The 27,285-nt window shown below is 41.3% G+C and overlaps 1 protein-coding gene across 1 annotated transcript in view; it reads left to right on the plus strand.

The window, feature by feature from the left end:
• Positions 1-26,745, plus strand: part of PKDCC (protein kinase domain containing, cytoplasmic) — a 40,959-nt gene extending 14,214 nt beyond the window's left edge. Inside the window, exons 2-7 of the mRNA XM_067293131.1 lie at positions 213-335; positions 3,086-3,357; positions 7,321-7,400; positions 8,370-8,477; positions 20,284-20,457; positions 23,399-26,745. Coding sequence (XP_067149232.1) covers positions 213-335; positions 3,086-3,357; positions 7,321-7,400; positions 8,370-8,477; positions 20,284-20,457; positions 23,399-23,484 — 843 coding nt within the window. The 3' untranslated portion in view covers positions 23,485-26,745. The remainder of the gene's footprint in view (positions 1-212; positions 336-3,085; positions 3,358-7,320; positions 7,401-8,369; positions 8,478-20,283; positions 20,458-23,398) is intronic.
• The last annotated feature ends 540 nt before the right edge of the window (positions 26,746-27,285 follow it).

Below are 27,285 nucleotides of genomic sequence, written 5' to 3' on the forward strand. Positions count from 1 at the left end.
GTGCTAACTAATTTAAGAGCTTCCCTCAGGGGTTTCAAGGGAGCGGTCCTCAAATCTGAGGTTACAAAAGCTTTTGGGGGGAGACTATGAGGCTATAAAATGTATAGAGTTCAGAGTCTTGTAAGAAATGCTTACTTTGCACCTCATCCATGGAAAAGTGAAAGCATGCCAATATATTACACTGATAATTGCCTCACTGTGATTTTTTTCAGCTCTATGGCTATTGTTACCAGGACAGCAATGACATCCCGGACACACTGACGACCATCACTGAACTGGGCTCCCCTTTAGAGATGATTCAGCTTTTACAGACTTCCTGGGAAGACAGATTTCGAGTAAGTAACAGCTTTTTTTAAAAGGACTTTTAGGAGAGCTATGAATACAAAAAAACTGTGAGCATGAAACAGAGGTTATATACTAGGCCATATAATTCACATGTATGAAACGTTTGCTTTGCTTATGATTACATCTTGGTTTAGAAGCAAATTTTAACACTCCCTTTCTGCAGTGTTTAAGATATGCTATTTTGTCTGTTGATGTTATCTAACTGTAGCTGGTTATATGCTTTCTACATTATAACTTCAAACGTTTCATACTTGTTAAAAAGTCGGGGCCCAAAACTGTTGGCATTGAGCATTATGCAGTACAACTGGAATTTAAACAATAGAAGGATGTTACATTTCTATCCTGATCATTGTCATAGGTTGGGTTTATAATTGTTTTCTACTGCTTCCTCTTCTGTATGTCTTTTACTAGGGAAGAGTAAAATAAACATACGCGAATCTCAGACTTGGTTTGCCCACCACACTGGCAATTTACCAGAGCACGAAGGTCACACTTAATTTGTTCAGAACGAAGGCAGGCTGCAGCAATGCTTTGATCAAGACAGTGCTGTGTATATTGGGCCGCGCAGTCGGCTGAGGTTAACCCCCTAAGACGTACCGAGGCAGCAGTCTTCGTCTAAAACACTCTGGATTGTATGGCCACAGCTGTACTAGCAAACGAAACGTGCCCCTGACTGTTCTCGGCGACGACCTGGCATGGTACAGCCCCCATCTGTACGCTTACATTCTCGTGCTCTCTAAAAGCAGGGTGGCTAAATGCAAAGTGCCTCTTGGACATGGTCCCTTGGCCCTGCCGCCTCCTGAGTCATGTCTGGGAGTTGTTTGGGAGAGCGCTGCTTGGTCCGGGTCAGACCCCGGCCAGGGGCTGCGCTAACAGCGCTGGCTGTGATAACGTTGCTGTGCCCAGGAATGTTCCTGGCCCGGTTTGTCTCACTAGCACAGATGGAGCAAGCATGCTTCCTGAGCTAAACCTCAGCTCCCTTTTCCTAAAAGAGATACGCTCTTAATAAGTGGTAGAGGTACTTGTCACAGCTCCCTAAATATACCTCCTGCCTTTGTCACGTCTCATCCCTGGAGTGCAATCATGGGTTGGGGTGGCAATGATGTACAAAATAAATTAGTACAGGTATATTAGATTGTGGAGAGTAAATTGGGAAGTTTCCCCTCAGCGTATTTCTGAGAGAGCAGGTATGAAGGGAGATGAAGAATTTCCCTGCTAATACTGAGCTGTTTCACAGAGGTGTAATGACAAATGAAACATTCCTGAGACTACTGTAATGAAACCTTAGATACTATTATGCTCATTACCTTATCTAGGACTCAGTTGTCCCAGAGAAGAAAGGGGAAATAAAATCCTATCTTCTTGATACCAGAGACTTGTTTGTGACCCAGTCTGAAAACAGTTGCACATATGCCTGGCTTTATTTCTGCAAGCAGTTTCCTTGTGTTGGAGGGCTCTGAAGGAAGCTTTCTCCCCCATGCAGCACCTGGCCACTCCGTGGAGATGTGCAATACAGAGCAAAGCCTTCATCGGTGTGCTTAAAGCTTGTCATATTGGGGTATTTTCATTCCCACCTCAGGCTTCAGTCCATGGGGTCTCAGGCTGGTCACAGAGGTTGCCAGAGCAGGAGTAGGATTTTGTTAGTGTTTGAAAAAAGGCAATAATTTCAGATGACAACCTGTATCTTTATTCAAACAAAATTCTGGGTTTTGTTGGCAATTGAAGATCTGTGTACTGCAAGTTAGTTTTGGCTAAAAGAGCAGTTCAAAGCAGTAAAGCTTTGTCAGTGCAGTACCCTGTCCTGGTATGGTTCAGTGATGTACTTGTGACCCATAGAAAAAGTTTTTTTTTTTGAATGCTTCATTTTGGTCTGCTTCCATTTCCCCAGAAACATGATATGCCTTTTATGCACAGCATGCTCTACAGTCGGACAGCACAGGCAAGAATGCTGTGTACTTTCAGGAGGCGGAAAGAGGCATCAAATCTGTCATCCCATAACCATGCTTGTATGCATATATACCTATGGGTATCTCCACATAAACTTTTGGTATCATTTAAGTAGAATAAAAATGCCCCTACCCCAGCCTCAGAGTGGGCATTCTCTGTGCATGTAAGAGTCCACTAGGCAGACAGACATACACACTTACACTTATGTGCAGTGAAGAGTTACAGTGGGTCAGAGGAGCTACCAAGCTGCACTTTCAGTATATTTGCTTTCTTCTCCCCTGGAAAAAGACAAAGATAAGAAGAACCAGTGGAAAACAAGTATAATAACAATGGAAAGGAGTGATCAATAAAGAGACAATACAGACATCTTCTTTTGTTCAGGCTCCAGTTATAGGTGCAGAGTGCTGAGGCCAAAAATCCCAGACATTGAGCTTGTAAAAGAACAGAATCTTAGATTGCATGATCAAGGCCTGTATGTAATGTGTTATTAAAAGTAAATGCTTTTACTTCTATTAAAAGTAAGAATAGCAACAATGGGCCATGCTTCTAGAATAGTGTGGGAAAACACTGGTAAAGAAGCTTATTTTGGTTTCAAGTCTCTAAGGGTTATTACAATCAACTATGTCAATCCTCTGAAAAATACCTTGGCTGCAACATTCAGTTCTGGAGATAAGTTATAATGCTTATATTAGTCACATAGTTATGAATATATCTGCAATTAAAGTGGTTTAATTCATGTGCTCTGTACTAAGAAAATAACCCATAACAAGGAACCCATGTTTTTATATTTCAGATATGTCTCAGCTTAGTTCGGCTTTTACATTATTTGGCTCACTCTCCTCTTGGCTCTGTGACATTACTGGACTTTCGCCCTCGACAATTTGTGATCGTAGATGGGGAATTGAAAGTGACAGATCTAGATGATGCCAGTATTGAAGAAAGTTCTTGTACCAGCAATAGTGACTGTTTTATGGAGTTCCCAGCAAGAAATTTCACTCTTCCATGTTCTGTTGAGGGACGATGTCAAAACATGAATGAAAAGAGGAATCTCTACAATGCCTACAGGTACATGATCAGTTTTCTATAACGTAGAAGAGAATTAAAAATGGGCAAAAATTCTGCATCATCATTTATAGTTATTTAGACCAATGAACACATATTAGCTCAGATCTGTTATCCAAGAATAAGTTAAGCCATGAATAATTGTTTCTTATGTGAAAATACTTTAATGTAGCATTTTTTATTTTAGAAATATTTTGCATACTATGAGTGTGATTCATCAAGTTGGTCTAGTTTTACATTGGTCAGTCATACAAGTAAAATTTTTTATAAGAGTAAAACTGAGGCCTTGTGAAGATGGGGGCCCATTAACTCTGCAACGAGACAATTCTTATAACTCTTCTGTGATGTAAATTCATAAGGGTTTTCACCCTTCTTTTCCCACCAGCCGAGAAGTGAGCTGGCCTCAGAGGCAGAATTAGCATCCAGCTCTTCTTGTGCGCTCCGGCACGATGCTGCCTGCCTCTCCTGAGCCTGATTAAAATGCTCCCTGGCTCAGCCACGGCACAGCTGAGAGCGCTGACCTGTTGCAGCATCGGATGTCAATTGCAGACAATCTGGGGCATAATCCGAAGTTTTTTGAAGCAAGAGGGGGCTCCGTTTGCATTCCCTACCTCTGTAGCCCTGGTCTCTGTGTGGGGACACGGTGGATTACTCGCTTCCCGTGCTGCTCCCACTCCTGCTTTATGGCAGTGCCGCGCTCCAGAAATGGGGATATGTAGGCGAAAATTGCCTGTTCGGTTGGAAACTTTGAAGAAAGCGTTCAGCTGAAACGTCTGTCTTCTGAATTTTATTTTAAGGGTTTCCCCAGATTTGCAGCTGAGTTCTTTTGGAGTGGTGACTTTGTGTTTGTGGTCTGGGCTCTTCCCTAACTTTGATCGTGCTCCTCTCAGGGCTGCATCTGGAGCCTGGGGGAGCTTCATCAGTAACTGATTCTTAATGTCGGGCTCCTAGCACTGCTGCGGCTTCATGCTGAAGGGTGCTGCTGAGACAGGCGGCTGTGGTGTCTGATCCGGATACAATGGTGGAGGATCTCAAAGCAATACCATAATGGTGTGCTCATTCCTTAGACTTCCCTTTCAAGTATCGTGCCATTCACTCCCTGCCAGACCACAGCAAGGAGAGTCTTCTCCAGAGAGAGTCTTCTGCTTTGGTCCCAGGGCGCTCGCCAGCATGTGTGTTGCATTAGCTGACCACACTGAAGTGGGTTGTGCCACGTGACAACCATCTGCATTTGCGCAGCGCAGTTTTTAGCGTGTCCTGCAAATTTTTCCATTTCCGTTTGCTTGGATTAAAGATCCTGCTTAGCTAGCTAGCTTTTGGTTATGACCATTTTACTGGTCTGGCTAAGAAACCTTTAATAGGCATCCATATATCTCAGTCCTAACTAGGGATTTGCCTGCAATGTGGTGGGCAGGTTGCCGCTCTCACTGAAGGAAGCAGTCTTTTTCTATTATAGTTCTTAACACTTCCTTTGAACCGCTCGCCAGGGTGTAACGCATGCGGTATCCCGGTGTTTGCAGCCCCTGTTTTTGCTTAATATGATGGAGACAGTGGGCTTTTGTTTGATAGCAGATTCATATGACAGTAGGCTGCGACCATCCGTGATGAAGCATTAGCAGCAATCTCCGTGTGCTTGCCCGGGAAGGCTTTTGTTCAGTTCGTTAGATGTAGACTACTGAACTTCATATTTTCATGCACTCTGTTGCCATATGGTTAGAGGTTTGCAGTACTGCTGTCTCCATGCTCAGCAAAGGGTTACTAGTGCTGTTAGCTAGAAGTCAAAAGCAGCCCTATATCAAACAACTGCATAAATCCCTTGTAATTTTAAAGTATAGTAGGCCCTGGCCTTGAAAAGATAATTAGGCTATCCGGTTGTTTCTTTATGAGGTAAATAATTAAAAGAGAGAAAACATTTAAAAAGCCCCTCCGCTATGCAAGAAGTGGCACATCTTAATTTTCAAATAGTTACCTTCTATCACAAACATATCTCTGTGGGTTTTCCTCCAAATATTTGGAGGAATGTTCTTAAAAACACTTAACGGTTTTAAAAGTAAGGATAATTAATATTTTGAACTGTTAACAAATGGCTGAGATGAATTTCCCATCTTTGACAATTCTTAAATTAAGATCAGATAGTTCTCCGATGAAAAGAAAAAATGAGAAAAACCCCGTAGGAGCAAATTTAAGAGAATCTGACAATCCGTGTTATGCAGATCACAAACAATGCCACTGGCCTTAGAATCTATGAATAACAAATGTTCATATAATTGAGTTTTCCGGGCGCCAGGGTCTGTACATTTCAGAGTTGCACATGTGGGTGTTTGCTTTAGAACAAGTTGTGTATTTATATAGCCAAGGAAAAACAATAAGCTCCATGACTTGCATCTATCCGGTGTTTAGAAAAGTAAATGACAGCTACTGAATGTTTGCAAAGAGCTGTTCACAATCAATTGGACTCTGCTGGTGGATATTCTCTAAGCAGAAAAATGAGGAAAATTTACCAGGTAAATTATTCATTGCAAATGTTAACGCTGCTCTTTAAACTTCTGCATGTATTTATATTGGCTGTTTCATACTCATTGCTGAGAAAACCTCCTTGTGGAAAATCCTGCTTGTGAAAATCATAAATATTTCTTTTTGCAACGGATAAATTTTACTCTTCTGTAATGTAAGCTAAAATCTCAAGGAAATATTCATTGTGTAAGTGGAACATGTCAGCTCAATAATACCTGTGCCTATGATCAATTTTTGCTATCAGTAACTCAATTTTTAAATTTGTGCTTATATAAGACATCTGTTATTCTCTCTCCTGAGTATGAGTCACTGTAGGTTTCTGTTTGACAATGTGGTCTTTGTATGTGAAAAAACATTTACTTTGCTTTGCAGGTTAGATATAAAGCAGGGCAATTTCCCAATTATGTTACTGTTCTGCTCATTACCTAATATTTATGTTGGATACTTCTGTTTATATTGTCAGATCCTGAACTGTCCATCTCTATCTTACATTGCTATGACACTGAGTTTGCAGTAATTAGTAATATTGGCAGAGTAATAGAAATTTAAAGGAACAGTGTGAAATTAAGTGTACCTTATATATATAAGATATTTTTATTTTACAGCCCTCCTTTTCTGAGTTGTAGGAGAGGTGTTCTGTAAGGATATCAACATTTAAATTCTCTCTCCTGTTAGGTTTTCCCACTGTTTTATCAACAGTGATTGAGCATGGATAGTTTAGGAGCAGTCATAAAAAAAACAGTTCATTTAAGACTGTGAGAAGTATGCCTAAAACTCGTAGACCTTTTTTGATATCGGTGTTCTAGAATTGCTATAGTATTTTTATATGTATGCAAAATAGATCAAAATCACTTGTATCATCATTGTTTTTATCAGTAGAGGATATACATCCAAACATGGCTGTCCGCATGAACGCACCTGGAATTTAGACAGATGATGAGAACAGAGCAGGCATTCTGAATTGCAGGGGCATTACAACAATAGAAGAAGGTTTTCTCCTGGCCGTTCATTTTAATGCCTAAGAAAACTGTAGAAAAGAAAATAATAGTCAAATGAAATGAACAGAAATCTGAGTTATGCACTTTTGAGGTTTGAAAACCCCCCCAAGACTTCTGAGGTTGATGGTGTCCTGTTAGTTTGTTGAAGTACAGACAGCTTTGCAAATAGTCACAATCCATGGGGCTTCATAGCAAATTTCTGTATTAATGGAACATTTACATGTAGTTACAAGGCGGCCTTGTATGTAACAGCTTGGTCTAGGTATGCCAGACAGCTGTGTGAATAGTCTCAGCTATATATTTATTTGACTATAGAATACGATTATATTTCCTGAATAGGTCGGTGGCTTATAAGCAATTTGAATTTTATTCCTTATGTTGTCCAGTAGTTACCAGACATGTAAGCTTTTTTTTTCTTCTTTTTTTTTCAATATGGGTTGTTTTTCCATTGCAGGTTTTTTTTTACATATCTTCTGCCACACAGTGCTCCATCCTCACTGAGACCGTTATTGGATAAGATAGTCAACGCAACAGGTAATCACATTAAATGTGGTAATGCAAGTATCTTTTTTTAGTGTGACTGTCATGCTTGGGATGTGGGGGCTGCTGCTTTTATGTTCATTGCAATAGAACCAGATTGTCCTTTTATACAGGATAAAATTCTCCCCAGACAGAGAAGGCAAGAATGGCCCTGAATATCAGTGAAATCATTTTTTGAGGTTTTAACTAGGTTTCAGACATGCATGCTCCTTCCTGATACCTCAGCACAAGGGTGAATTGCATCTTTATATGCACTTCAGTAATAATCTCACAAGGAACAATCCAAATAAAATTCATTCCTGTTCAGCGCACAACACTGCGGCCTTTTAGTCCCATGTGAAGAGTTGGGTCAGTGTGGACTTAACAGCATGATCTGGAAAGTCCCTGTCTTTACCAAGGGGAATTTGAGTTATAAAAACAAGATATTTCCCTGTCTCCAATGGTACTAATGATGCTTTTATACTTCAGAAGTCAGAGGCAAATGAAATTACCCCAGATCTTTATTAATTACAAAGATAGTACCTTTGGGAAAAGAGTAGTTTAAGTTGTGTAGGCACTTGGAGGCTTTTGGTGTCTTGTTCTCAGGGTTTTGTATACTGTACTATGTACATTTCCTGGGGAAGTTTAACGATGCCAGGCCATAAATAACGAACAAACAAATCCTTTGGTGCTCCCTATATTGGCTGTGGGGAGCCCACTGCAGTGATTGCTGCCTGCAGGCCTGGGGTCCTCAGCTGGACTAGTCACCCCTTGACAAGCCTAGTTATAGCAGGGCTTGTGTCCGGTGTGAAAACCAATTGGGTAGTCACTTTGTAATACCTAATGGACTTTATATCCACGTCACGGCACCATCGTAAAGTAGGGCACCACCAACTTCTGACGCCTAGGACTTTATCTGAATGCAACCTCTCTTCTGTGAAGGTTGCTCCTCATCTAAATCATTCTTTTTCTGTGTTTTTAAAGGAGAACTTCACTGGGGAATAGATGAAACAGCTGCTCAGCTAGAAAGAGTTTTGAATTTGTATAAGAGTGGAGAGTACTTACAGAACACTACCCGGATACCGAAAACTGGTAAAGTATTCTTTTTCAAAATTTAAAATCAGAGACTCCGCTTTGTCTTTTGTTTGAGGTTTGAAAGGGAAAATACCCAGAAAACTGGGGGCTCAAAGGCTCTTGAAACCATGCACATGAGTTCAAATATGAAATGATTTCAAGTATGAAATGATTTCAGGTATGCGTCTTGCTTCCTGGGCACCTGCTGAAGCCCCTCACACTAAATCAGGTAGTCGGACTTCTGTAGGTCCGAGCAGGGTCTGGTGGGGAAGAGGGAAAGGCCATGGAGTGCTGCTCTCCATAGTAGCAGACCTGTGGAAAATCTGTTTCATAAACTCATGCTGAGAAGTGCAGCGCATCCAAACACTTCCCTACTGTGGGAGTGTGAGAACCCCCCCAAACATGAGCTGATGGGAAGATTAAAGTAGGAACCCCATAAAGATGCCCTAATCCTCTGTGGATTTCCTGAGACTTACAGAAATTTTTTGCAGACTTGAGTATCTGTAGATTGGAAGAATAAAGTTTTTCCTTGCTTTGCAAGGGAAGGATACCATATCTCCCAGCTTCTGCTAGCAATAAGATAACAAAAAGGCACAGGTTGAAAATGAAGCTGCACAATAGCATCTTTTTCTTTTTCATAAAATCTCCTCTCTAGCACCACAGGTAATGTAAAATGCTATTCAAGCAACTCTGGTATAAAGGGATGCATATTCTTACCAGAAGGATACCTTGTGGAGTAATACATTTCAAATAAGATTATATAGAATGGAAACGTCTGTTAAGCCAAACAATTGAAAAAGCTGTTGCGCAAATTATTTTTTGTGTATGTACAATATTCATGTCAGACTGTTGACATAATTGACTGCAAGTTGATAGGAAAATTATGGTTTTGCTGCAAAAGCACAGTAAAGAAGGAGAGATGGGTTCTAAAAGAAGATGAATGTTGGCACAGAGCATTTGAAAAGTTCAGTGAAGCGTTTTCTCTGTGAAAGACACAGGAGCCAAATTCGTTCCTGTCGTAGCACTGTTAACCTCAAGGGGCCGTGACACCAGGGATGAATTTGACCCACTTATCAGAAATAATTCAATATTTATTTTGTTGCAAAATTGGCAGGAAAATTGTTGCAGGTGTTCATTTAACTTTCTAATTTTCAGCTTTTCATCACAATCTGTGCTGAGTGATGCCTGTCAACACAGCAAAATTATTTTCAGCAGTACAATCAATAGTACAAACATGTCCTTTGTTGAAGAAGTGCCAGGAGGGTTGAAGTTTTTCTGTGATCCTGGTTGATTCCAGATTTAACTGCCATATCAGGACAATATGAAGGGAGAAAGGTTTAGGAGAGAAGCAGTAAATGTAACAGTGCAAGTTTCTAGCAATATGGAGCAGAGCTTCCTGTATATTTGGCTACTATAATAAATATGCATTTTTGCGTTAGTTTAATTCCATAGAGTCCTGGATAATATAACACAGAATCTGCTACCCTTGTTCAAGGTTAGTAACGCCTTCCTGTGCAAGTAGCCCTTTTTACTTCTAGGACACTGCTCGGGGACCTAGGTACTCTACAGCTTCAGCAAAGATGTTGAAAATATGTAGAAACTTTAAGTAACATATTTTGCCAGTCTAGGAGGGTGCTAAATTAAAGATCATGAGTGTAAATACCTTGATATGAAAAAGATCTCAACCTATAGCGAGCCTGAGAAATCAGACATGTTAGTAGAAGTTACACTTACAGGAGATATATTTTCTGACTTAGCTGCCACATCTTTAAGATGTGCAGGCCTGTTTCTCGTTTGTTCTAAGGCCACTTAACCCAAACAGAAAAGGTGTTGTAATTTATTTCTATTTTAAGGCTCCTTTTCCTTGCCAGAAAAATATGAAGAAGTCATACCGTAAGGGTGAAAATACCCTACCTACTCATTCATATCACTTTTATTCCACACACATTCCTCTCTCAACTAATATTTCACTTGTAAAGTCAAGCTAGAATTCATTTTCAATGCTTCCAGTCCAAAGGTTATTCAATAAATGAGACATTCTTCAGTGGTACAGTGATGTTGCAGGAGAGAGTGCTAGTGGTGCTGAAAGAGGCTTGGTGTCCACGTAACCAACCTCTCCTCGCTGGCAGGACATTCCCAGTTGAGTTGGCTTCCTGGCCCAGCAAAACCAGGGCTGAACAGTAGAAGAAATTCTGTATTTTGTATAACTGGTGGGTAGTAGAGGGGGAGCCAGGATCGAAGAGGGAGAACTGTGATACTTTCCCAAACTGCAGTAGTATTTTGGTCCTGTTTAGGCTTTAGGAGGTCACTGTGTTACTCTCAGAAAGCAAAGGAAAAATATTTTTATGGTTATGGGTTTTTTTAATCTTTTTTTTCTTGTTCTACAATATAATGAAGATTCAAGGAGACTGTTTTCCAAGCCAGTGCTAGATTAAGTTAAATCTAGGGATTATGGTTTGGTTCTGAGGCCAGATCAGAGTTAATCAGGGCTTTGCATTCACATACCAGGGTGCCAAGATCTTGCAGGCACAAGTTCACGTAGATTTTGGTTCAGATGATGGAAGTCTCACAAGGTGAGTGGTTCCTGAGATTTTCACCCTCTCAAATGGCAGAAAAGACAAGAATTAACTATTCAGTGTGAGGCAAACTATTCTGGTCTGAAATCTTAAATAAAAAAGTAGCAATTGCCATGAGTCTCCACTGACATCTGAAAGACTGTGACAAAATAAGGCCTCTCTGGTGGATGTTCTATTTTCAAATAGTAAAAGCAAAATTAGAGAAGAATTCAGATCCAAGAAGTGCAGGCATGGGTTTTTCTGTTTTGTTTTGTTTTTGTAAAAAAAAAAATAGAAATTTCAGGTAATGATGCTTGAGAATTTGCTTCAAAAGTCTAGATGTTTTGAATTATCCATTGTCTTGAATAGAGTGTTACAAATTCTTACTAAGAAGGAAGAGATCATGATCTTGGGCAAGTGATCTAAGGACATAATTAAAATATAAACTTTTAGGAAACAGGCTGTTATCTATGTGAACTTATATTTCTGCAAGGAAGACCTCCTCCTATGAACAACATGAAGTGTGGAAGGTGATATTGATAATCAGTAGGAAAGTGACACAAAGAAAGTTCTTGTCAATCCTAGTGTTCCCATAAATAAAGTTTAACAAGATGACATAGTCATATTACAGAAGGTCTTGGATATTAAGCTTTCACTGTGCTTCAGCTGTAAAACATTTTATAGTGCTGTAAATTATATTATGCTCTGGACTTTGCTTTAGTATCTTAGAAACAGAGTAGAGGCGCGGGAGACATTCGATAGCTATGTATGTGTTCTGTAATCATAAATCACACTACTGTTAATGTTGGTATAGGAACATTATGGTGTTTAAACAACACCATGAGCAAATACCTTTATATTTCATTGACTGTTGGCCTCCCTTGCTGCAATCCAGAAGAATGTGAATTAAACCAGAAACCATGTATTTCTTTTCACATACGTTATCTAAAATGATTAAATTGTTCCTTTAGTTATCAAGATTAAGAAGACTATAAAAAAAAATCTACTGATGTTCATCTGAAAAGTCCTGCTGCAGTATCAAAATTTTTATTACTTCAATCAACTGACACTGATTTGTACCAACTGGGTGTCTGGCCCTTGAGCTAAGCCCCAGCCTTTCAGTTAACTCAGAATTTACTCAGAAATGCGTGAAATCAGCTAATGCTAGTAAATCTGATAGCTTTGTTATTCATTAAAGCTAATAGATGACCCATTATCAGGCCTAAGGCTGTGCAAGCCCACAGAAAGGCATAATTATTCTCTGTTGTTAGTTGAAAGTACATTCACCATGCTAAAAAAGCTAGAAGGCTGGACAGAAAGCAAAGACACTTTGTGTTTTCCTTTGTCTTAAGACAATTTGGCAGGATTATGCTGTCTGTAAACATTTACAGTACAACAGTGTTTTGAAAAAATACTCTGCAGGATCGCTATAGCAACCTGCTTAGGAAATTGTAAATCTATGCAAGAATTATTGGAGTCAAGTAGGGCGTGTGTGTTTGTGCACATGTGCATGGGCGAGAGGGAAATTTTGCAAGGTTGCTGAATATTGTTTGAGATAGATAGTTTGCATATCCTATGGCAGGCTGAAACGCTCAGACTAGGAGCGTCCTGCCGAAGGCGCGTGCGGACTCAGCGGGGAACATGCTGCGGAGCAGCGCTTGCAGCCCAGATCCCTGCTTTATCTGGCGCTTGGGCGCTTTGTGTTCCTTTCCCAGGAATGTCAGGGTGGCTTTGTGGTGAGCTGAGGGGTAAAGGTACCTGGGACTGAAAGCGCGTGCCTCCCTCTAACCGCTACCGTGCCTGGAGGCTTTCATATTAATTGGGTAGGCATGCCCAGCACGCAGAGGGGTACGGGGAGGGTTTGCCATTGCACCCCGTACGGTGCTGGAAGCACGGCAGGGCAGCACACGTTCGCTCCAGCACAACTGAGTGGTAGAGGGAGGGTGGTGCAGGGGCAGCAGGCAGTGATTTTCTCCCAGCGTATAAATCAGGCAGGGAGCCAACATTCACCTCCACCGTGAGGCTGGCAAGGTGCTGCTTTTCCTCCATGTCACTGATTTTGTCATTAGTGCGGGGTTGTAGCCTTCAGACAGAGAACAGTGGCTGGTTGTTTGTTGCTCACGTGGGAGAAGTGCATCTCCACCATCGTGCAAACAATGTGCACTACTCATTAAGCAATGTGTTCTGCTCTGATTTCCTCTGTCTGCTGTTGCTAAACTTCTCTAGGTCAAACTTGGCAGCTTACAGCAAAATAATTTTTGCTGCTGGGCTAGATCCTCAGTTCCTTTGAAAAAGACTAACGAAGTCACTAAGGATCTTTTTTAAATCCCACAGGCATTGATCTTCAAATTTAAATACCCCCATACATGTACATCTGACCCTATGCACCTTTTGACTCATGCATCAGCACCGTTGTTTTTATGAGCGAGTGGGCCAAATGCAGCTTATGAACATTTTTGGCACTCAGTTGTTTGGTATGGTTGTCTTCAATGAATAGGTGTGCGTGGCAGAAACGGCAGTGGATACAGAATGGCTCCCTAGCTGCAAGCTGGTGAGCTGGCCCTGGATCGTGGTGTGCAAGGCAGAAAAGATTCCAGCTGTGCAATGTTAATAGGAATATAATGTAACATAACATGTCATTCTCATTTATTTGTGTTTCAGTGGCACTTTAAACGTAGGTCTACTGTATGTGCGATAGGAGCACATAAAAAGGCAGTGTTGCTTAGCTTGCAGCCTACATGCATGAAGCAGCCGAAGAGTGAAAAAAACCCACAGAGAAGCAATACTTATTTGCCTTATGGCAAATTTGCCTTGTGGCAAATAAATGCCCTACCAGACCTTTCTGTCCTTCCAAACAGTTGTGATTTGTCAGAAAGGTTTTAAAGCAGAGACACCCAGGATACGCCTAGTGTGTCATTTTCTCAGATATAGCAAAAAATAGCTTTCCATAGCACAACTGTACATAAGCTTTTATGAAGCCTTTTGTTTGAAGAATGTTTAAATGTGATGTATTGAAGCATGTGGAGCATAAAATGAATCATACTGAAACATAAGTGTATTATTATCTATTTAGAATCTGATTCTGTTCTCCTTAATCTCCCTGGGAGTCATTGGAACTGTTTGTATAGCAAAATACTGCTCAATACCACATTTAACTGAGATTGGCAGGTTCAGGGTCTTTCTGCTTAATTGCAAGCAAAGCAATTCAAAGAAAATACAGATTCAACTGTCTGTTTTATGCTAGAGTGGAGGAAAAGAGGAAGGAGGAAAAGGAGTAACACGATTTCTGTTTCAAGGATGAACATTATTGCATCTGTGTCATTGACCCATGGTGTATTGGCAGGTGATAACTAGAAAAGAAAACTGGGCAATTTTCCAACTAGTAGCTGTAGTTGGTAGTAAAAATGCAATCTGGCTGCTGTGGCTGAAATAAACGGTCATTAGGACTGATTAAAATCAGATTTAGGGTGACTCAAACAAGCTAAAAGGGGGAAACCACAGGCGGTTTCACATAATTTATAATATACTTGTGGAGTTATTTATATGATTCAGTCTAGTATGGTGAAAATGAGTATGTTTATAGATTATAGTTGGCTTTGGGACAGCGCAGGTGATTTTTGATGGGTTAAGATTTTTAAGCATTGCTTTTCTTTTATAGTTCTTGCACTGGTCAGTGATGCTGCAGATTGTTTTTAAAGATGCCCCTTTTATCTGTCATGAAAAGGTGCTCATTTTGCACTGGCTATAGCTGTGCAGATCAGCCTAATTTTGTTCTTGCTACTTGCAATGAAGGGGAAGTGATAGAATTCACTCAAAGAAGCTTAATTCTGATCTCACTTACACTGACTCTGTGTACAACTTTGTGGAAGTTTCTTGATTCATGTTGAGAACTGGCTGAGCAGTTTTCAACACAATATTTTTTAAACAGAAATTTTCAACTCAGTGAAAATGAAACTTTTCACAGGAAGGACATTTTCTCAATGGTTTTCTTTTTTATTAAGTTAAGAAAATACAAAATACAAAGATTGTTTTATGATTCAATTGTTGATTTATTTTTATTGTGTCGTGGTCCCCATTAGCTTGTAATTACTTTTTTAAAGAAAGAGGTTGACTTGGAAATGGACGATTTTGGAATGATTGAAACAGCATGTTTTCATTGACCAGAGTAAACTTTAAAAACCATTTAAAAACTATTAAACAAATCTGAAAACAAAAATTTTGAGATTTGCCTAGATTCCGCATAGGTAGCTAGTTTGAAATTTCAAAATGTTTATGTGGCAGGAAAAATGTTTCCTACTCAGATTTATTTGTATAATTATGAGCAACAAATCAGCTCCCATCTGTTAAGCTGGAGTAAATCTGTCATAAGTGACATCAAGATCAGGCCCACTGCATTATATTTTATTTGCTTCAATCCTCACAAAATCAGTAGATGGAAAAAAGGATTCTTTTTTGGTTGTGATATTGGTAAGAATGTCTTGCATTTCTCTGATCTACTCCTTGCCATTACTGTGATAGACTTTATATACTCTGTGTCAGACTACGTATATGTATGCAAAAGTGTAAATTTATGGCTGCATTTATAGTATTAGGCAAGTATTTATTGGTTTTAAACACCATTAGTCTGGAAATCGACCAGAACTTTGACCTTTTTATGATGTGATTTACTGCTGTGAGCCTTCAAATTCCATGGGCTCCATTTAAGTAAGTTTCAGGTCTTGGCAGGACAAAATCCTGAGCTAGAGCTGTCTTTAAACTGGTGGAGTATTGCTAAGTTGGGCAAGTAGCTGCACTGTAGTGACCAGGATGATCATTTAAAGGTGTAAGGGAAGCCCAGCGCTTTAGCTGAGATTTGATATGGTTGGCATTAATGTCTATTTGATTTACTCTGTGTCTGTAACATAAGATAAGTTTGTGCTATAGTATTTTTGTGCTAATGCATATTTCAAAGCACACCGTGAAGGCTCTACAGGATTTCAGAAGCATGAAACAAAGGGCTCTGGGTCTGCTTCACTGAAATGGATTATTGAGCAAATTTTGCATAAGAGGAGAATAGCCCTTTAAATTAGTGCAAAGAGTATCAACATTTGGATTCATCATGTGTTTAGATATCTCGTGCAGATTAGGCATTTCCCTCCTGTATAATTTGGACTTGTATCTCAGGAGCTGATGCAGCCCTGATTTGACTGAGGGCTACGTGGCCACACATACACAGTGTGAACATTTATTTCCTGCTGACTGCTGCTAACAGAGTGCAAGTAAAGCAAGAGGTGCCTGTCATTGCTGGGACACATTTTAATAAAGGGGCATGCTTCAAGATGCCCTTCCTCCTTCTCCTCCTACCTTATGTGAGAAAAGTCTCTTTCTTCACAACTTGTACAAATAAGGGCTAAAGGGTCAGCTCCCTAATTTGTCTCAGTGCAAACAAGAGATTCCAGAGATATTTGCCTTCACTTTGCAAATTAGGAAGGCAGCTACCTTGCCATACTCGAGATAAAGCAAAGTTTGAAGAAAGATGCAGCTTCCTCAGACCAGCACTCAGTCGGTATTGCAGTGAGTTTCTGATTTCTGTAGGCTCAGTGTGAAGCATTCACGAGGATGTAAAAGGCACATGGACAGCACTGTGCCTGGAAGAGAGTGCCTCCAGGCGTCTCTGCATGAGCATGAGGGGAGGGGGAATCATTCGTGATAATAATAGTTTAAGAGGATGCCCCATATTGTCTTCCCGGGGAGGTGGGAGTGCCGGGCTGATTTGGGAGTGTGGGAGAGGATGCAGGGCCGTGGCTGGGCCTGCTCTTTGCTCCTCTCTGCCATCCCTCTGGAGAGGTGCTTCCAAGGGGAAGGAGCTGCTGGCAGCAGTCCCTGAGTGCATGTGTGGTGATTGCGGGCCTCTCTTCCGCGGGCCACACAAGCAGGCAGAGGAGCTGCCTTCCTGCTTTTCTCCTGCGTGGCCACATCAGGCAGCAGCACAGTTGGTACTTAGTGAGTAGCTCAGCTCTACACGTCTGTTTTTAAAAGAACATGAAAGAATGATTAAAGGAAAAACGTTGTAAGACTTATTATGCTAGTGGTAGGAAGAAAAGTGGTGTGCAGAAAAGGAAGTTCAGGGGTGTCTGATGTGGCTAGTTCTTCCTTTTCAGCCATATGGTCCTTGCTTTGACAGCAAAGCTAGCTGGCATTTCCTCTGTCATGAAAAGGTCTGGTCATGCTCCTGTTTCTGCTGACTTTGGTGGAAGCAGGGGGGGATGGTCTCTCGTGTCGAGTGTCCAGGTGAATGTAGGATCAGGCTCTCAGGGCTCCAAATGTGAACGTGGGTTTTGAAAACTAACTTACTGGTCTCTTTGGGTGGTGCTGCAACAGTGACTCACACTTGAGATGCCGGTGCAGCTCCTTCTTCATGGGAAAAACCACATGATGGAAAGCGAAACTTGTGATGGTCCTGTCTTGGTGCTTCCCTTGCTGCATTCCCCTTCTGCTAAACTTCCAGCAGGCAGGATAGGCAGGAGGCTCAAATCCCCAAATCTGCAGGTGTTCCGAGGTCTGTGCCAATTTGGGGGAGCTGCCAAAGTTGTCTTTGTGGAGGCCATATGCCTCTAGGCTTTCCCTTAGACTTCAGGGATTTCATCTTTACCTGTCCGGCAGAACTGTGCCAGAAACAGTGATTTCACCTCCAGGGAAGTGTTCTTTGTATGTTGGTCACACTATCAGGTACTAACTTGGTTATGCTACCTGATTTCTGTGAGTACTGCACCCTGCGATCACTGCAGATCAGGGTGCCTTCCCTGTTTTAGGGCCTGGCCAACGCTGCCACCCTGCCTAACGGGGAGTTGAAGGAGGGGAAGGACTGCAGTTGTATTCTTCACAAGATGAGGACATGCTAAATACCATCTTGGAGATTTACTTCCTCTCTTGAACTCACAAGCCAGGACCTCACTTTCATGATCACAGTTGTTGCTTAATGTTTCCAATTAATGTTGATTAATGTTTCCAAGCTGCCCAAATGATTTACCAGGCTCAGTCACCTTGGAAAAGTCAATAAAAGGGGAGAACTTTATCTTCTACCTCTGACAGAAACTCAGCTCATGTAAATCACTGTTGCACTTTTGAAATCTGTTCAAGTCAGCCGAGAGTCTAACCTGTAACAGTTGTAATAGGAAGAGAGAGTGTTGAGAGGGAGGAAAGTACTATAGGCATATTAAGAGGCATAGCTGTAACTAGAGGAGTTTAAGGAGTGGACAGTAATTCAAAATATGGGCCGTTCAGACAGGCTCCTGCCTTACATGGAGAAAAATATATAATGTGGCATTGGGGCTGCTTGGCTAAGTCAATACCTGACTGCATGCCAAGGGCTGCTGCAGCCTGATCTTAGTCACTGCTGTTGGGAGCCGGGCGAGCTCAGAGGAGTGCTTTCGGTAAGGGGCTGGGACATGATCCCTGCTAACGTTGTGAGTTAGTGAGATGCGTTCATTTTCTTCTGCTACAGTCAATGTTACCATTTTGTGGCTGTGCTATGGGGTTTGGTGCAATTCATTGCTATGTGGCACTTCTGCAGTCATACAAAGAAAAGTTGTGAATGATCACATTTTATATCCAGTCAACCTGTCATATACACTGGTATAAATGGTTATATATCGTGCAGACAATGGTGAATTGGTACTCTTTGCATCTCATTTGCACCCATCGTTTTACTGACCTTGGCTGTAGGGTACAATATTCAGCAGTTATCTTACAGAGATATGAGAATATTATTCAGCTACACTCCATAATTATTGTCATCATACGGTTTATACAGAAGTTAGGAAAAGACGGGACATTGCCTATCCAGCCAGTAGCAGTTCTGATTTGCGCAGCTACTTTTCTTCAGAAGAAATGTATGCATATTTTTGGCAGTGAAATGAACATTTCTAAGTGAAACTACTTTTTGATTCTGTTTTTTCCTTTGTGAGTGTGAGTCTGCCTTTTCGGAGTTAAGCTTTTGTGCCTTTGATTTAAGTGGGACATGATCAGCTCTGATTTAGCTTCCTGTTGGTGAATGTGTCTTATGATACTTTCAACGAGCTACACTTAGAAAAAGTGCATTTACTGCATTTCTTTCACTTACATTTCTTTCACTTGCATTTCTTTCACTTGCATTTCTTTCACTTGCATTTCTTTCACACTATTTCAGACTGTGTGGTGTGAATGAACACTTGTTGTTGTATAATTCTTCTCGTAATTGAAATACTGGTAGTTTAGAATTTGGTAGACATGCTGGCCTCTGACTTGGTGGTGTTTGTATAATGCGCTGCCTGAAATATTAGCAGGCTGAATCCACAATGTTAGGCAGAAAACGCTTGTACCAAAGTGACTTAAGAATAGGCTGTGAGTCAGGGCAGGCAGCTCCAATTTCCATAATAGATACAATTAGAAGAAATATAGAATGTATTTCTTTTTTGAATAGGGTGGTGGTGGGGAGATGGGAGGGAACCATCAATTTATGTGCCTGGGAGCTAAGTAGAAATATTTATAAATGATTAGTTAAATTTGCTGATGCATTCATTAGAGAACCCCCCCCTAAGCAGCTGGGAAACGGAGAGGAGCTGTGCACAGAGAACAAGGGGGAGCTCATAAAGGCCGGGGAGACTGAACGGCAGCCAAGGGAGACGAGTAATCCGCGGGCAGAGCCGAGGCACTGGGCAAGAACCAAGCTGACATGCTCGTGTACATTTTTTTCTTCTCTCAGAGGCCCATCAAGCAACTCCCCCTTTGTGCTAATCTGAGCAAGCAAAAAAGTTTGCTTAATTAAAAGCCTGTCTTTTCTTCCTTCTCTAAAGGGGCTGGAGGGAAATAGCTTGCTCTTCTAACTGAGAGGGAGGGCTGGGAACGCCTGGTCGGGTCTCACCCTGACAATCCCGCTCCCTGTTAAGAAGTAACTGAGTCAGTTCATTCAAGTGGATGCTGTTTATTCAAAGGGACATTCTTCCTGTAAAACTCCTAATAAAATCAAAGCTTCGTCTGCACAGTGGGGAAGGGGAAAGCGTTTTGTGCACAGACTGTTTATTTACAGACACTTTCTGGGGAAAAAAGGGTGAAAAGAAGAAAGGAAAAAAGGCAAAGCAAAGTAAGGTGCAGAGCTATAAACACGTTTGGGACTAAAACGGGGCTGCTTTGGTCTAGCTGTTCACCTTTTCCATCACATTCCTAAGCTTTTATAATAAACTTTGCCTGGTAAAAACAGAATCAGTTTGCTAGAGCTTTTGAAATGATTGCTTTGCTCTGGTTAATTGCAGAGTACAAACGGGTGCCTGAAGCTTTTATTCCTGATGAGAACTACAGATGCTGGCCATCTTACCATCATAAGGGCTGCCTCCTCTCTGTGTTTGATGTCAACGAAGCCATTGAGATCTGTGACAGCTACTCCCAGTGTAAAGCTTTTGTCTTAACTAACCAGACGACTTGGACAGGTAGGTCATGGATGCTGCTCAATGGAAACAGCAGCTGAGTCGTATATTCTGGCTGCTTTAAGTGAAGCAGTGTTTTAATGCAGTTGGAGGAACTGCTGTGCTTGTCCATGGGAGCCACCATCAGCGGCCAGAAATGGGATAGTTTCTGAAGCTTCAGCTTCAGCTTCAGCAGAGCTTGGCTCTTGGTGGGCTTTTCTTTGCCTTGTTGGGAGAGGAGGATTCTGTGCCTGGACTCCAAGGAGCTGGCACCGAGGGCTGCTGCACATGGGCCGTAGGGTTCCCCAGCTTGGGGGGTCCAAAACTATTTTAAAATACAGCAGCAGAAACAACAACAAAAGTCCGTGACTTGTTTCCGCAGTTAAATGTGCAGGACATGGCCCAACATCTGGATTTAGATAAATCTTTCCAATCCATATGGTGGTTGTGGTTTGACACCAAACCAAACAGGTTCTCCCATGCATCCAACCAGCTGGGACTTTCCGACTGATGTAGGCGAAGCCCTGCTTCTGATGGGAATGGTGTGCTTCTCTCAGTATGGGTTTGGCTGAAGGACAGCAAGGAAGGAGTGTTTAAAACCAGGGAGAAATGGAAGTGCCCAGCACTCTGTATCGTGGCTACAAAGAACTTTGTAGGGGGAAATCCCACTTGCCACCACGACTCATTTTCTTGTCTTGTCTAACGGGATATAGCTTGCTTGAAGAGATAAATACATTTTCCAAGAGTTTTGTGGGCCTGGTAGTCGCAGTGCGGTCCCACTGAAGTCAGTCAGTCAGTGCCGATTTACATTAGTGCAGAATTGGCCCTGGCTCACTATTTCTGAACCAGACTTAGGCTTATTTCAAGGAACTACACAGTAATCTGAGAAACTGAAATGTTACAAGTGTCTGCTAAGAATCCCCCATAGCTGCAGGTCCAGGACGGCTTAGAGGTTGAGTGGGGCTGAATCCCACGTGGATGAGCAGGGGGCTCCTAACCTGCAGCTCTTGCCACTGCCCAGCCGAGCTGCGTCTCCCTGCAGCCAGCACCAGCCAGATCCACCTACAACGTCCCTGTGAGGTGACTGCACCTTGTGAAGTGTAATGAAGTAAGACAGATTTGTGTGTAGAAGGTACTCCAGACCAAATCCATGTTCCTTCGTAGTCCTCACACAAGATAAAACTCCCACTGAAGCCAGTTTTTCTTCTGTGATGACTGGTGGTGGACTTTCAAACGTGTGCTGCAGCCTTTAGCATCCAGTGAGTGCTGTGTGTTGTTATCACCCAGGCAGAGCTGCCTTCCTGCCCAGGACTGCCTTTGCTAAGGCCAGGTCAGCTCCCCTGCTCCCGTCTCTGAGGGGAATGATGGCTGATACTAGCCAAACCTTGGGAAAGCTGATTTAAGTCCTTACTCTGCCACAGACTTCTTGTGTGGCATGTAACTTAGGCACTAAGACTTATCTTTCTGTCTGTAAAACTGAGACCTTAGCATGTCTTAACCTTAAAGTCAAAATATATCCTGTGTGCAGTTGGATGCTTTCATTGTGCTTAGGTGAGCAACATAAATATACACCAAGCCAGGCTTATATAAATATGTGTTTCTTTCTCAGTGCAGGCTGCCAGCTCTGAAAGCATTACAAATAAGTAGAAACTTCAGAAATTTCCTATGTATTTTAGACAGTGTACTGCTATGGCTTTCTGAATTTCTTGTGCTTCCCAGAGATGTGAACAGAGGCCTCCATGGACCCCAGAAAAAGCTAATTTATATTAACCTTTCCAGTGACTATTAGCTTATCATGTCAGACTATCTATAGTGAGACCATTGAAGTTAACTAAGATACTAAAAAAAAAATTTTACGGTGCAGGGAAATTCATAGGAAGTTTAGAGCAGGTCCTGTTTCCTGTTACAATATTAAAAGCAAATGAGTCAGAGTAGCAATACTGTAAATCTTATTTATCATCAGCTTTACCATGTCATTCCTGATGTATGAGCACTTGAGTCCCCGAAATGTGGAAATTTGGAGTGGAAATTTGGTCAGTAGTCCAGGCATCCAGTTTGCCATGTGATACTTTTTAAGGAAATAGTGCTATGGGAGCCCCCTAGAGAAGCAGGCTGGGAGTAAACAGCATTTGATTTTCTGGACTTTAGAGAGCATGAAGGCAGCGGTTGAATAGCTGTAGCAAACATCTTCTGTGGCCTCTCTGCCAAGGAGAGTCAATCACGGTCAGGGTCCGTGGCATGGCAGGTGCTCATCTAGGTGGAGGGAGGGATGTGAATAAGATGCCAGTTCATTAGGTGTGGGGAGACTCAAGACCTGTACTATGGGTCCCACAAGTACCAGTGAGTGAAACCTCATTAACTTCAGCTCACTGGACTTGGATGTCTATGTGGCAGGTGACCTACACTGCCCCGGCTGTTCATATCTTGCTGGAGTTTTGTTGTATGAGGAGTCAAACCTTGCTATAGCTTGTTTAAAACCCAGAGCTACAAACTGATCAGCAATAGATAGTTCAAGGAAAGTCATGCCTAACACATTGCACGGATCAGTTTTGTAAAGATCCAAGCAAAAGATGATACTGCTACTGTACAGTCAGATGAATGCCCTTCATTTAAGCCCTGAACCCAAGCTCATTTATTTCGGTGGGAGAGTCCTTAAATACATTTTTAAAGATGATGTGAAATTTGTATCAAAATCTTAAGACCTTTCCCTCATTTACATTGAGCTAGCTATGTGCAGCCATATCTTGATCATAATTACGTAAGAGTAAACATACCGAAACCAAGGGACATTCAGTGTAATTTTAAATGAAAGCATTTTAATCTTATACCAGTTAAAGTTAAGAAGGAGTTTAGTCTTGGGTTGCCTAAAGAATATGAAATGTCAGTGTTTCAAAATAGGCAATGGGCTCATCGCTTCTAATTAGTTTTTTTTCCCCTTTTTTCCTCCCTTTCCTGTTCTGTTCAGGTCGGCAGCTTGTCTTCTTCAAGATGGCCTCAAATCATATCGTGCCTGATCCTGACAAGATAACATATGTGAAAGTGACAGGTTGACAGCTAAAGTGGCTCAGTTTGACTCATGAGTGACAAGAGCTGTTTGTGTATAAATATAGGCAGCTGTTATGTTTAAGATGGCTGTGGCTGGAGAGATAATTGCACTATTACTCATTCTAATCTATAGAGTGCTAAACAAAACTTTAAAGAAATAACCTGCATGACCAGGATGAATGTGCAATAAAACAACATTTTGAAAATGTGATTTTTAAAACAAAGCAAAATACAAAATATGATACACTGTTAGGGTATAATTTTGGTTATAAATCAGCTGGCAGCTCTAGCTTTTCCAACCAAGGTTAGCATAATTTTTCTAACCTGTGCATATTTGCACAGGGATGAAAGTTGATCATTTCTATGAGAAGTCTGCATCCTCTGCATTGATATTTATTTGGGCAAGTACAATCACATCAGAGTTACTGAAGCATACCAGTTTGAAGGCTAAATATCAAACGTTACTGAAGACAATCAGCATTTGTGTTAAAGCTATCAAATATGCAAGACCAACTTATTTGTCAAAATGAAGTACTTCCTCAGTGAATTGGTTATGTTTACAATTGCAAGACTGTAGCTAATTTTCATTTTTGCTTCAAATGTTATCATAAAGTTTCATTTTTAATTTAAAAGAGCCATGTTGTAGGTCTAGCAAATCACATAAGCATATGAATAGTTCCACTGAAAGGGTAGGGGCTTACCCAAGTGCTGAGTGCTTTGCTTAATAGGGTTAGGCCTAAGCATATGCTTACAATTAAGCCTGTGCTTAAGACTTTTGTTGAATCAAGTTTGAATTGTTCACTAAGCCACATCTTTGACAGACTGGGAAAGCAATCCATCTGGTGAAACAGTACTATTTTGATGAATATCTTGCAAATATTCATATTTTTTATCATCAAATCCTTGGTTTTCTAAGGCACTGCTTGCTAATTCTTAGAGTGAATGAAGTAAATGACCTTAATAATGGCAAATGAATGCTAGCCTTAATTCTATATAAAATGCATTTTATAGGCATGGTGTGCCTAGAGAATTTGCTTTCAGTGAAAGCAATAAAGTAAATGCTAAAGTGACCAATGTCATACTGTTTTGTAGTTTGTACAGTCAGGAAAAAAAAAAGTGCTTTTGTTTCTTAAATTGTTTATTTTTGTAAAAAATAAATAAAAAATAAATACAATTTCTTTCATACATGTTTTTTCTGTGTTGTAAAGAAATGCCTAGATCCTGTGAAGACAATGTATTGTATTAAGCAGGAGGTATTTTTTCAGGAAGGAACTTAAGTTGTTCCAGCGACTTCTGTTGACGGGTGTGGTGTGCTTCTGGAGGCAAATGTTGGCCTTGTCTACGCGTTTGCTTGTAGCGAAACAAGTGACCATTAGAAGACAATGCTTTAGCAGCCTTTCATGCTCCATGGTTTGAGTCATGTCAATACCAGTCTTTTAGCATTTAGCATTATTTTAGCAATTTAGTATTAGGAACGGGGAGAGGATTAGAGGAGAATCTAAAGTAATTACTCATAGGGCTAAATGGTGGTTTGGGGTCTCTCCTACCCAGGAGAGGTGGCCTGACAGTGACACAGTCAGCAACAGTTCTTGTCTCACCGCAGTTTCTCTGAGGTCACTGATACAGTAACAAAACTTCTAGCAATTCGCTGAAATGACATGCTGTAATGGCTACAACTCACAAATTATCAAACTAGCAGCCATAATAGCTCAGCTGATTGTATCACTGTGCACTTAGGAATCCATCAATCACTCTGTGGTAATAAACAAACACTAAAGATTCTTTTAAAAAGGCTGCATATATCATGCCAACACGTACTGCACAGATCATTGCAGTGATACAGTTTGTTGGCACCGAGGTGTTGGTATGTATTCTGAAAGTCTTTAACCTCCCTTGTGTGCCTTCACATTAAGTGCTTTACACCATTCCAAAAACACTCAACATTTAAAAACAATGTGAATACTTAAATTCTTTAGTCACATTCCTAGATAAAAATTATCAACAGTTAAAAGAAAAAAAGATATCCTGAGTAATTCTTTAATATCATAGGCAGGTAACTTAGGATAATTTCATTCTATCATTCTCTGCATGCCTGAAAGAAAGGTCTCTGAAATCAGAAATTGTTTAGCTCTGGCATTAAACAAACCCACCAAACCAATTTACATCAGCTTTTGCAAACAGAAATCAAATAAACAAGAAAGAAATATAGCCATGAGTCAAGAAACTGGATTCTAGATTTCAGCAGCAATCAACTTTATACAGGCAGTTTTATAACTCTTTGAGGGTAAGGCTTTCCTGGGGAAATGGTGATTAAAGTCTTATTAAGAGAGGTGCAATACTACAATATGTTAATTTAATAGCTGTAATAAGCACTGGCAAAAGTCTGAGTTTGTCGGAGGAAGGTGTCTTTGGCAGATAGGGGTCTGATTCAGCAAGCTGCCTGGTTGGCGCTCGTGGCACGGACACCCCTGAGAAGTCACAGCAGAGGAGGACGCATGAAGTGAGCCGGTGGGTCTGGGCCAGGCAGTCTGAGAGCTGCACCGCGTTTTCTGTGGAAAAGGCAATTCTATCTTTTTTCCCCCCCACCCCTGACATTTCGAATGCTTTTTACATTTCTTGGCTTCCTCAAGCCACAAGGTGGAAATATGAAAGAAGACACCCACAAGGCTTTAAATGACTGATGCCTATGTGCGTACATGCATGTGTATGTATGTGTGTACTTAATTATGTCTGTGTCATGCTGAACAGAGAGCTATTGTTGAGTTCATCTGGAGAAGCGAGAGCTTGGTGAAGCAGTGGGTGCTGCTGCTCTCAGAGGGGCTTTGCCATGTGCTCACTCGACGCTGTTGTCATGGAGAGGAAATCTGGCAATGCCACAAACCGGCTGCAGGTTAGAGGATCTTTGCAGAGCTGCCCATGGCCTCAGTGCTGGTTTGGTGAAGAGATGACACTAGCCCCATCGCTGGGAACAGACTTCAGGCAAAGATGTGCTCAGCAACCACCTTGTTCCCCACCACTTACCTCTGGCCAGACCCTGGAAGAGACCGAACAGAGACATTGGCAGCCTGGGCTGGAAGGGACCAGCTCTCCAGCAAGACCCTGCAAAGAGACGCCCTGATGGGAAGAGACTAGAGGGAGCTGTTTCAGAGAAAAATGTATTGCCTTCTTCTGGTGGTCAGGCCCTTTCTTTCTCCCAGAAAATGAAACTTGCCTATGGTGTAATGCTTAGACCAAAATAAAAATGTGTTCTTTTGTTTTTCTGTGTGATATCTGAGCCTACAGTTTTTTCTCTGGTTATTTTGCCAAGCTTTTCCCTCTACCTCTGAAAAAATGCTTCTTTTTAAGTGGAAAGCTGAGGTCTCAGGCAATCAGCTCTAGAAACTGAAGTTATTACATCATATCTCATCTATGAGAAATCTCTTCTATGGTAAGATTTATGATATGATCATGAGCATTTATGACCCTGAAAGAAAGTCTGACAATTAGTGGGCCTTGTTTCCAGCTGAAGAGCTTCAGTTAATTTTTTTAGACAGCGAAGGGGGTTTGATGTTCAGTGAGACATTGGTCAAGAATCACAAAGAGATGTTCTTCCACCATAATTTAGTGCTAGAGTTTAGTACTAAAGGTAAGTACTACTATTCCTAATATACTTTCCTCTGCCTTACCAAAGCATTTTGCTTGGTATTTCTCTCAGCCTTTACCACCAAATTTCCCATGGAGTTTGTGAGAACGGTATCCCGGGAAGGCAGAGTGGGGTGCAGGGAGGACGGCACCTTAGAGTGAAGACATGTCTTCCTGTGAATAGTA

This window comes from Apteryx mantelli, chromosome 3 (genome assembly GCF_036417845.1).
Source record: "Apteryx mantelli isolate bAptMan1 chromosome 3, bAptMan1.hap1, whole genome shotgun sequence".
Taxonomy (NCBI): Eukaryota; Metazoa; Chordata; class Aves; order Apterygiformes; family Apterygidae; genus Apteryx; species Apteryx mantelli.